Source organism: Eriocheir sinensis, chromosome 60, assembly GCF_024679095.1.
Source record: "Eriocheir sinensis breed Jianghai 21 chromosome 60, ASM2467909v1, whole genome shotgun sequence".
NCBI classification, from domain to species: domain Eukaryota; kingdom Metazoa; phylum Arthropoda; class Malacostraca; order Decapoda; family Varunidae; genus Eriocheir; species Eriocheir sinensis.
This window is the reverse complement of record NC_066568.1, coordinates 8,849,959-8,861,981: the sequence shown is the minus strand read 5'-3', so window position 1 is coordinate 8,861,981 and position 12,023 is coordinate 8,849,959. Positions and strand designations below refer to the sequence as shown.

The following is a 12,023-nucleotide window of genomic DNA, read 5'->3' as shown; positions in this document are numbered from 1 at the left end:
TACCATATTTTTTGCATTTTTTTCTTATTCATTCTCATTTCCTCTCTTTTTTCCTTTTCATCCCCTCCCCTTCCTTCCTTTCCCTTCAATGCACTTCCTATCCCTTCCCTTTCCTACCCTACCCTACCCTTCAATGCACTTCCTATCCCTTCCCTTTCCTTCCCTTCCCTACCCTACCCTTCAATACACTCCATCCCTTCTTTCCTCCTATTCCCTACTCCTTATCCCTTCCCTTCCCTTCCCTTCCTTTATACATCTTGAAGGCCACTACAAGCACACCACAGCATCCCCCCTCCCCACCCCCCATGCCTGCGTCCAGGTAAACATGTCAGGCGGCCCCTTATCACACCTGTGCCCTCGTTAGTGATGACGCCCCACCTGTCTGGCTCGACTCGGCTTCCTTATGCTGATAGTGGAGGGGGATGATGATGATGATGATGCTACTACTACTAATATTTTTTTTTTTCAGTAAAGGAAGCAGCTCAAGGGAGAAAACATATATAGTAATGAGAAAAAAAAGCTAATCATTGCCCATAAAAAAGTTTAGAAGAATAGCCAAAAGAGAGGTCAATACTACTACTACTACTACTACCATTACTACTACTACTACTACCATTACTACTACTACTACTACTACTACTACTACTGCCACTCTCAACCTTGCACAGTAACGAATTTGGGTATTATTATTATTATCATTATTGTTATTGTTATTATTGTACTTGTTATTGTTATTGATGTTACTGGGAAGTCCTTGTTTAAATTATATTCTCAACTGTCATGTGTGTGTATGTGTGTGTATGTGTGCGTGTGTGTGTGTATCCCAAGACAAATAACACACACACACACACACACACACACACACACACACAGATCGGGACCAGTGCACACCAGACGTACACACACACACACACACACACACACACAGATAAGCTTAATGCACTCCTCAGCCAGTCAACACATCTTCAAAGGCAACTGATAAGAAGGGAAAGTAAAAACAAACAAACAAACAAAAAAAATACGAAAAAACACCGAAACTAATAACATTGATGGGCGTCGATGAGAGAGAGAGAGAGAGAGAGAGAAACAGGAATGAGTGAGGGAGGAAGTGTTAGAAGGAAGGGAAGGAGACGTAAGTAATGAGAAAGAATGTCGTGTTAGTATTTGTAAGTGATATTGAAGGAACTGAGGAAGGAAGGGGATGGAAAAAGAAGTAATATTGTGTTAGTAATTGATGATGAAATGACCGGGAAAGATGAGGGAAGTAAATAGAGAAGTACAGTTGTGTTAGTATTAATGAAAGAACTTAAGCATGAGTGGTAAGTAAACAGAGGGAATGTGGGGTTAGTATTAGTGATGAGGGAAGTAAATAGAGAAGTACAGTTGTGTTAGTATTAATGAAAGAACTTAAGCATGAGTGGTAAGTAAACAGAGGGAATGTAGGGTTAGTATTAGTGATGAGGGAAGTAAATAGAGAAGCTTGTGTTAGTATTAGTGATATTGAAGGGACTGGGGAGGGGATAATAAGTACTAGATGAATGTGTTGATAAATTTAAATTCCTCTCTTACTTTCTTTGTCTTCCTTTCCTCCTTTTCTTCCCTTTCCCTTGCCTTCCCTTCCCTTCCCTTCCGTCCCTTCCCTTCCCTTCAATACACTCCCTATCCCTTCTATCTTCTACCCTGCCCCCCAACACAAATGCATACTAACCGTCCTTTACCCATCACAATACACCCATCCACACCAACTTCTCTTTTCACACACACACACACACATTACATTGCACTGAACGCTCATCAACCCGAAATCCGAGAGTCAGAGGATCCAATGAAATCGACACCATCACTTCTTCCTTCCCTAACACTGCACTCCACCCCACAAACACCATCTTCAAAACCTTCTTCTTTTTTTTTCTTCTTCTTTTACATCAAAGGATACGGCTCAAGGGCAACAAAAGGGGGGGGGGGGCTGCACCTCGCCGCTCCCACAAAAGAAAAGAGTAGCCAAGAGAGGTCAGAGTAGCCAAAAGTAAGGTCAAAGTAGCCAAAAGAGAGGTCAAAGTAGCCAAAAGAGAGGTCGAAGTAGCGAAAAGTGAGGTCAGTAGCCAAGAGGTCAAAGTAGCGAAAAGTGAGGTCAGCAGCCAAGAGGTCAAAGTAGCCAAAAGTGAGGTCAAAGTAGCCAAAAGAAAGGTCAAAGTAGCCAAAAGTGAGGTCGAAGTAGCGAAAAGTGAGGTCAGTAGCCAAGAGGTCAAATTAGCCAAAAGAAATGTCAAATTAGCCAAAAGAGGTCAAATACACTATACCTCAAAATGCCAACCCTCTTCATTTCGTACGTGTTTCTTGCATGAGTCTACTTTTAAATGCATCCTTTTTTTCCCTCGCTGTATTTTAGTTTCATGTTCACTTTGTCAATTACTTTCCCAACAGCACACACCACTGTCTTATTTTACCCCCCAATCTTTTAGTTCATTTTTCCTCTTACACTACATTTTTGCCTGTCTGTCTAATTGTTTTCCTCAGCACAAACCATTTACTTTCTTTTCCCATTTTTAACCTAACTAATGTCGAAACTAAACCATTTATTATTATTGTTATTATTATAATCACACACACACACACACGCACACCTAGTGGTACGTGACAGAAGTGTGACAAGAGGCAATGGTGAGAAATTGAAGAAAAGCGACTGTAGGAGAGACATCAAGAAATACAGTTTTCCATACAGAAGCATAACAACATGGAACGGACTTGACGAGGAGACTGTGTGCAAAAACGATTCATGAATTTAAAGCCAAACTGGATAATAAGTGTTATGGAGACGGGACAGCACGAGCCTTGTACGTCTCTTTTCCTGTATTTCACAACTAGGTAAATACACACACACCAACCCTCCCCTCCACACACATACTCACGCTCTTGAGACACGGTTCTTCTCAGTCTGATGAGCAGCTGTTTCATGGCTGGGAAGGAACACAGAATGCAACCGGACAAGGGCTGTGTAGGCCCTTGGGGGGACCACTGAGGCACTAGGGACCACCTCCATGCATCGAGAGGCCCTTAGAGACCCTCTAGAGCGACCACAGCCACAGGGGACCACAGAGACACGGGGAAGTGAGGTGGTGATCGTGTTGGTGGTGATGGTCGCGGAATTAGTGTTACGGTTTCGTCTCTAACACTCACACCAGCTACAAGTTATCGGCGGAAGGACTAGAACCGTTTCCACTACGCGTTTCCGCCTCTACGGGTTAACATGGAAGCCTCAGGTTAACTACGACACATCAGCAGCAGCAGCGATAGTAGTAGTAGTGGTAGTAGTGATAGCGACACTGTGACACTCCAGCGACGCCCCGGCTAGCTTTTGGGTCAGGTCAAGCCTCGGCGACACAGCCACACACACACAGACAAACGGCACAGTTCAGTACCTCGGTGTGTGGTTTTTTTGGTGGTAACGATCGGTCCGCTCTCGCTAGTGGGCGGCGCACGGCATTGGGAGGCAAGCATCACTATCACGCCAGAGGGAGCAGCCCCACCAGCTACAGGGTGCCACAAATAGCCCCTGCGATGCAAAGCCCAGTGCCAGAATCTGGGGTGTACATGCAGTGGTGGGGGGCGAGGGGGGAAGAGGAGGAGGAGGCGGAGGTGTTGGTGGCGTTGGTGGTAGAGGCACAAGGCACAACTCTTGGCACTAACACCTTCCCTTCCCTCCTCCCCCTCCCCCTCCCCTCCGCACCTGATGCCAAAATTGTACTTCAGCTTGGCACTGGTCTCGCCCACCCCCACCCTCACTGCCCTGGCTCCCTGTACTCTACGCGGCACTCCTTCCCTGACCCACATCCCCGACACTCACTCTCTTGCGTCCTTCACACAACTACGACAACACTGGGTTTGTTTGTCTAGGCTTTGGATGCAGTGTGTTTTTTTTGGTTTTGTTTTCCTGTTTTTTTTTTTTACTCATTTCCTTGTTTTTCTTTTTGTTTTATTCTTTTCCTGCTTTACTCTTTCTTTTCCCTCTTAAGTTTTTAGGATAGCAATGGGAGTCTTTTTTTTCTTTCCTTTTTAATTTTTTTTCTGCTTGTTTTATTATTTTTCCCTTTTTTTTTCTCTCGTTTTATTTCTTTTCTTTTTTTCCCTCCTTGTCTTTTTTACTCATTTCATATTTTACTCTTTTTTTTCTGCTTTTCTTTTCTTCCTTTTTTTCTCCTTATATCTTTTTATTTTATTTTATTATTTTTTCATGTTTTATTATTTTTCTTTTCTTGTTTTGTTTTCTCGTTTTTTTCATTTTTTCCTCCTTACGTCTGTCTCTTCTTTCCCTATTTTCCTTTTCTTCAGGTTTAGAAGTATATTTTTCTTCCCTCTGTACTTTCTTTCCCCCATTCTATTAATTTAATTTCTTCTCTACCTTTTTTTCCCCCTCCATATGCACTTCTTTCTTTCTTTCCCAATTCTTCTATTTCATTATTTCTCTTATGTTTACTCAGCCACTGTTGCCTTTCTTCTTTTTTCCTAATTGTCTTCTGAAACTCGTGACACATCTACACCCAACACCTTCTACTTTTCTCCTTCTCCTTTCCATTCCTCTCTTTCTTCTTTTCTTTTCTTTCCTTTCTTTCATTCCTCCTTTTTTCCTTCCTCCCTCCTTTCCTTCCCTTCCTTTCCATGTTATTCCATCCTCCCATTTTCCTTCATTCCTTCCCCTGTTATCGTTTTTTCTTCCCTTCCTTTCTCTTTCTTTCATTCTTCCTTCCTACCTCCCTCCCTCCTTCCCTTCCCTTCTCTTTCTTTCATTCTTCCTTCCTACCTCCCTCCCTTCCCTTCTCTCCCCTTCCTTCCATCTTCCCTCCTCCTCCTCCCCCTCTTTACTCTCAACACTCCCTAGACGCATTACTCCCTACACCTTCGCCTCTCGCCACTGCCAAAAGCAATCAAATAAGTAAGTGGTAAGTAAGACAGCCGTGGGAGGTTTTAAGACCGCTCCAACATTACACGGCCCGGCTTATGATGGATGGTCAGAGAGAGTCAGCTGGGATATGTATTTTTGTTGGTGGTGGAGTTTTCTGTTGCCTCTCTTTCCTCTCTCCTTCCTTCCTTCTGTCTCTCATACTCTTCCTACCTTCCTTCCTCCTTCCCTCCGTTTCTTTCCTTCTTTCTTCCTTCCCTTTTTTCTTTCATTCATTCTTCCCTTTCCCTCCTTCCTTCTTTCTCTCTCTCCTACGCTTTCATTCCCTTCCTTCCTTCCTTCCTTTCTTTCATTCATTCATTCATTCTTCCCTTTCCCTCTTTCCTTCCTTCCTTCTTTCTCTCTCTCCTACGCTTCCATTCCCTTCCTTCCTTCCTTCCTCCATTTCTTTCTTTCTTCCTTCCCTCTTTCCTTCCATTCCTTTTCTCTCTCCTACCCTTCTTCCTCCCTTTCTTTCCTTCTTTCTTTCTTTCTTCATTCCCTCTTTCCTTCTTTCTCTTTCTTTCTTTCTTTCTTCCTTGCTTATGCCATATTGCTAGTATCTTATTTCTAACAATATTGGAAAGCAGTTCAGAGACAAAAACAAAATAAAATAAATGAATACATGAAAAATAGGGATAAACAGAAGTAAACAAAATGCTAAAATAAAATAAAAATAAATACAAATGAATAAAATAGTTCAAAAAGCCAACTCCTGTTCTAACCAAATGCTGTCTTTTTTTTTCTCTCTCTCTTAGCTTCTTGTTACATCAAAGTGAAGGAGACAATGAACTACATATTTCCTCTTCTTGTTGTTTCTTGTCTGTGTTTTCTAGTCTTCTAACCAAGTATCAGCTCTCCTTTCTCTTCCTCGCTCCGCCTCTCACTCTCTCTCATCACGGCAACACTAAAAGAATGAACACAAACCAGCTCTTTCGTTCTTTTTCTTTGTCCGTTTCACTTTCAGCTTCCTAACCATTCATGAACCTTCCCCTCCTCTCTTCCTCCCCAGCTGCCTCTCCTTATGTCTAAACTAACCAAAGAAACATTAATAAGGGCCATTTCTTCTTGTTTCTCTGTCGGTCTTACTTACAGACTTCAAACTAATGACTAACACTTTTTTACATTCTTCCCTTTCCTTCTTTTCTTCTCCTTATTTTCTTTTTTCCTGTCTTTCATTCTTCGTTCCTTCCTCCCTCGCGTCCTCCTTTCCTTTCCTTCTCCAGTTCTCATGTTTTCTTTCCTTCCTTCCTTCCTTCTCTCTCCACCAAAATAAGCTGAGGAATTGTAACCCAACTCTTCTCCTTGTGTTTCTGTGTTTATCTGTTATCCAGCTTTTGTAATAAACCACCAACCTCCTCTCTCCTTCTTCCCTCTTCTCTACCTCTGTTCTTCCTTCATCAAAAGAAGCTAAATAAATCTTTCTCTTTTATCTTCCTATTCAATCGCTAACTCCTTTTTTTTTCCCTCACCTGCTTTTATTCCTCTTTTCTCCATCTCCTTATTCCTTTTCTCCTCTTTTGCCTCTATTTCTCTCATCTTCACTTCCCTTTGCTTTCCTCCTCTTCTATCTTCATTCCTCTCAACCCCATCTTCTCTTCACTGTTTCCCTATCCATCCATCCATCTTCTTAAGTAATTACTAACTCCATTTTTCTTTTCTCCTCACCTGCTTCTATTCTTCTTTACCTCCCTTTCCTTTCCTCCTCTCCTATCTTCATTCCTCTCTACCCCATCTTCTTTGTTTCCCTATCCAAATAAACCATCGTCCATCTTCTTAAGCAATCACTAACTCCATTTTTCTTTTCTCCTCACCTGCTTCTATTCTTCTTTTCTTTACCTCCCTTTCCTTTCCTCCTCTCCTATCTTCATTCCTCTCAACCCCATCTACTCTTCACTGTTTCCCTATCCATCCATCCATCTTCTTAAGCAATCACAAACTCCATTTTATTCCTTTCCTTGTCCACCTCCTTCTCTTCCTTCCTCTTTTTTTCTTCATCAAAAACAAACCTAACCTAACTTAACTTGACCTAACCCAGTTCATTTATTTTGTCTGTTTTTCAACTTTCATATTACTAACTTCTTCCTTTTTCGGTCCTCCCCTTTCATATCACTAATTTTTTTCTTCCTTTCCTCCCCTTTCATAATGCTAATCTTTTTTTTCCTTTCCTCCCCTTTCATAATGCTAATCTTTTTCTTCCTCTTCTCCCCTTTCATATCACTAATCTTTTTTCTTCCTCTTCTCCCCTTTCATATCATTAACCTTTTTCTTCCTTTCCTCCCCTTTCATAATGCTAATCTTTTTCTTCCTTTCCTCCCCTTTCATAATGCTAATCTTTTTCTTCCTTTCCTCCCTTTTCATATCACTAATCTTTTTCTTCCTTTCCTCCCCTTTCATATCACTAATCTTTTTCTTCCTTTCCTCCCTTTTCATATCACTAATTTTTTTCTTCCTTTCCTCCCCTTTCATATCACTAATCTTTTCCTCCCTTTTCCATATCACTAACCTTTTCCTTTCCTCCTTACGTACCACTCTTCCTCTCTCCTCCACCTCCCTCTTCCTCTCTCCTCCACCTCCTCCTCCCTCCTCCGCTGGTCTCTGTCCCGCCAAAACAGATCAGCATAACACTAACTGCCCCCGTTTCCTCTTTGCTCGACCTAACATCGATCACCCAGCTCTTTTTCCTTCCTTTTACTTTTTTCTTTCCCTACTAAACTATCTCCTCTTCAGTCCTTTCTTTCCTTCTTTCCTCCCTACTTTATCTTTCACTCAGTTTTTTATTTATTTTCTTTCCTTTCCTTCCTCACTACACTGCCTCTTCTACAGTCTTCTACAGTCCCTTATTTTCCTTCTTTCTTGCTTTCCCTTCCCTTTCCCTTCCCTTCCCTTTTCTTTCTCTTCTCTTCCCTTCCCTTCCCTTCCTTACACCAATCAATGCACTTCCACTCTCCTTCCTCTCTTCCTCCTTCAACCTAATCACTTCCCTCTTCCTTCCCTTTCCTCCCTCTCTCCATCACCTCCAGCAGGCTTGGGTGTGCTAAATTTGTCTCTCCATTTGCATTCCTTACCTCCAAACCTCACCAGCGGAGGAAAAAAAGTGGAGCAAAGTGTTTACTGATAGCGGCGTGTGTGTGTGTGTGACAGAAGAAGAGCTAAGAGAGAGAGAGAGAGAGAAAGAGAGAGAGAGAGGAGGGATGGAAGAGCAAAAGGTTGGAAGAATGAGAGAGAGGGAAAGAGATGAGGAGGAAGGAAGATGGAATGAGAGGGAAAGAAAAATGAAAAAAGAAGAAAGAAGGATGAGGAAGAAGATGAAAAGGAGGGAAGAGGAAGAAGAAAGATGAGGGAAGGGGCACAAGAGAGTATGTGTGTGTATGTATGTGTGTGTGTGTGTGTTACTTATAGTATAGATGTGTGAATGTAAAACAGCTGAAGGTAAATAAATAAATGTAACTAACAGACCATAAAATAGGATGTAAAATTAATGCTTAAGATGTTTGTCCATTAACCCTTCCACGCACCACGACGCGATTCACGTCAAAACGGAGTCGTCTACATCAGCTTCAGACTCGAATCACGTCAAAATCTTTAATAAAATTCAAAGTATCTTTCAAAATCGTGTCAATTTTTTTTTTGCGTCAAAGATCCGAGCTCGACCTATAAAATAAATCAATTGTCAACTCTCTCATGCCGTTCGATGTGAAGTGATAATTGCCCACGGTTTAGTTCCTCTCAGCAGGCAGCCTGTGAGCGTGGCTGTCGTTCCTTTATATTGCTTTTTTTTCAGTCGGTAAACTTCGCTATTTATTTGCATTTCTTGATATTTTTTTTTTCATAAGGCAGAATAATCTCTTCCAAAACCAAAGATATAATAATAATACCAGGAAAAAGAATACTTGTGGGTGAAATTGATAACATGATAAAAATTTTCGGCGCAGGGTAAGACCATTACGCGAGACCCCCTAGGGACCCCAAACGGATGTTGCAGTGGAAAGAGAAACTTATTAAACTTTTGGTGCGTGAAAGGGTTAAGATGTTTTAGTCCATTAATAAAGAGATGTCACTAAGAATAAAAATTCAAAACAAAACCCAAATAAGTAAGTAGTGGGCTTTTCTTTTATAATTTTCTTTACGCCATTGAACTGTGTCCTTAGCTGTAAAAAAAATAAAAAAATAAAAATAAAATAAAAGATAAATAAAAAAATATAAATGAAAATAAAACTTGTAATGCATGAAAACTCGGAATACATGAACACACACACACACACACACACACACACCTCCGTTTTCTCAATGATGCAATGTTCTGGAGGCATACAAAGACACACTCTCCTTGCGCACATACATACGCACACACTCACACACACACACACATTCCAAGCCAATAGTGTTTACCTTGATACAATGAACATTATGTGGGACAATATAAAACACACATACACACACACACACACAGACGACACAGCACTTTCTTGCCTCATCGGAAACAAAAAACAGAGACACGAGAACCAAAACAAACAAAACAAAGGAATGGAGTAATATGCACCATCACCACCATCATCACCACCACCACCTCCGAACTACCATTATTACTTACTGCCCTGTCACTACCACTTATGCTCCTCCACCTCCTCCTCCTCCTGAACACTCTTCCCAAGCCTCAGAGTTGTGAATGATACTGTTTTTTTTAAGGTGTAAGCTGCTGCAATCCTGCTAAAAGCTTGTGATGCCTTTGACTCTTTTGCCTGACTTTTCCAGCGTGTTATTAGTATATTCCGTAACAGTTCTGTGGCTGGTGCGGCTTTTTGGTTCTATTTCTGGGATGGAGTTAGTCAGAAGTGTTGGATTTTCATTAAGTCAACATATAACAAACTCGTAAATAGTGACACATAAAAATTAACAAATCCAACTAACCATGCCTTCAAAAATGGGTCAACTAAGACAAATCAGCCATATTTTTGTTGCTAAATAATACGACGTTTGAACACTCGTTATGCGCATTCAATGTCCATGTTACAAGCTCTCCTTTCTTCCTCGGCCATTCGCTTGACAGCAGTTCCAGACCAATTTCTTATGAGCCTTCTAAGAACCACTTTTATGGGTTAATGGCTACATCTATGACATTATTTTTTCATAAAGTTAATCCTGGAAATCCCCAAAACTCATATAAAAGCCTTGTCAAATATGTGCTGAAGAATATAACCTTTGAAGACCTCTACTCCAGACAATTAGAAACAAACAGCTTACTTCCCTGGCCATACTCTCCCTTGCCAATGAAGAACACCTAATCCTAGCAGGCAAGAATGATGGGTGGAGGTCAGGAGGAAGACAAACTAAATATGTAGAGTTTGCTGGTGGATTTGGTGGGTAATTAGATGTCAGCGCAGTGTCATTGAAGCGTCACAAGACAGATCAAGGCGGCAAGGTGTGATCGTTACAGCCAATGACATGCAGCTTCAGTAAAGGTAACTGTACAACTTTGGTAAATGTAAGACTTCGGTATATGTAAATGTAAGGCCCAGGCAAAAAGCATTCTTGAGTTTTAAGAATAAGTTGGATAAATGTGGATATGGAGGAAGGTCCATATAAACATGACTCATTTTGTATAAACATTAACAGACACAGACACAGACACAGACACACACAGACATATCACGCTTTTGTATTAGATGACGAGGAAGAAGAAAAAGAAGAAAAAAAGACACAGACATTGCACTTTCCTTTTAGATGATGAGGAAGATGATGAAGAAGAAAAGGAAGAAGAAAAAAGAGACAGACATCACACTTTCCTTTTAGATGATGAGGAAGATGATGAAGAAGAAAAGGAAGAAGAAAAAAGAGACAGACATCACACTTTCCTTTTAGATGATGAGGAAGATGATGAAGAAGAAAAGGAAGAAGAAAAAAGAGACAGACATCACACTTTCCTTTTAGATGACGAGGAAGAAGACGATGAAAAAGAAGAAAAAAGACAGACATCACACTTTCCTTTTAGATGACGAGGAAGAAGACGATGAAGAAGAAAAAGAAGAAGAAAAAGAGATAGACATCACACTTTCCTTTTAGATGACGAGGAAGAAGACGATGAAAAAGAAGAAAAAGAGACAGACATCACACTTTCCTAATAGATGACAAAGAAGATGAAGAAGAAAAAGAAGAAGAAAAGAGAAGAATGTATAGTAATTTAAGGAAAAACTAGGCAAAATATAGATATGAAGATAAGATTAAGACCCAATGTGTAAAGCAGGCCCTGTATACTACCACCAGGCAACACACACACACACACACACACACACACACACAAAATCACCTAGCAAACGAAACCAAAACAACACAGTATCATAACAAAAAATCCATCCCCCTCCCTCGATATATATTTTTTATACGCAAACCCATTCTTACTTATGGTGGCTTTCTTTTTATTTCTGGTCGGCATCTTCTGTTTTGAGATATACTCACACACTTCAGGCGACTAAGCATTCATGGCCATGGTGTTAGGCTTCTGCAAACACAAACTCGTCTATTTTTCATTACATATGTCTTCAGTAAACACACACACTCTCCTATTTTAACCCGGTAGCTGCGGGGATCATGTTTCTTAATGGTCCCTCTAAGCGAGAAAAATTAGAAAAAATCTTCACTCACACAAACCATTTCAAAAAATATATATCAAAGCATTTGTAATCAGTTTATGCATCATCTATTTTTTGGGGTTTATATTATGGCACAAATTTGGCCCGTCGCTGCTACACGGTAAAGCCACAAATTTGGCCCGTCGCTGTTACCGGGTTAAATTCAATCTTCTTCATATAAACATATGTCTTGATTTTCTCTTAATACATACATACATACAGTCAAATTTCCCCATCTTAACACTGAGTTCTCTATTTTAAGACACACTAACGCACTAATACATGACACACACCCTTCTGTTTAAAATGTAATCTTTTTCATATATACACACCAGTCCGGGCTTTCACTTGTAACATACACACACGAAGTACTGTCACTCGCTCCTATTCTAACACTGACTCCGCTATATTAAAACACGCTAACTCACTCACCCATGGTACACACCCTTCTGTTTTAA

The 12,023-nt window shown here is 40.7% G+C and overlaps 1 protein-coding gene across 8 annotated transcripts in view; it reads right to left on the bottom strand.

Annotated features, from left to right (window-relative positions):
• Positions 1 to 12,023, bottom strand: part of LOC126985878 (protein kinase shaggy-like) — a 71,954-nt gene that overhangs the window by 36,892 nt on the left and 23,039 nt on the right. Inside the window, exon 1 of one of the 8 annotated variants that reach the window (XM_050841362.1) lies at positions 3,420 to 3,692. The exons of 2 other annotated variants lie outside the window; for them this stretch is intronic. In XM_050841362.1, the coding sequence (XP_050697319.1) occupies positions 3,420 to 3,498 (79 nt within the window). In that variant the 5' untranslated portion in view covers positions 3,499 to 3,692. 5 more of the 8 variants (XM_050841363.1, XM_050841364.1, XM_050841365.1 and 2 more) reach the window with 5 other exon arrangements.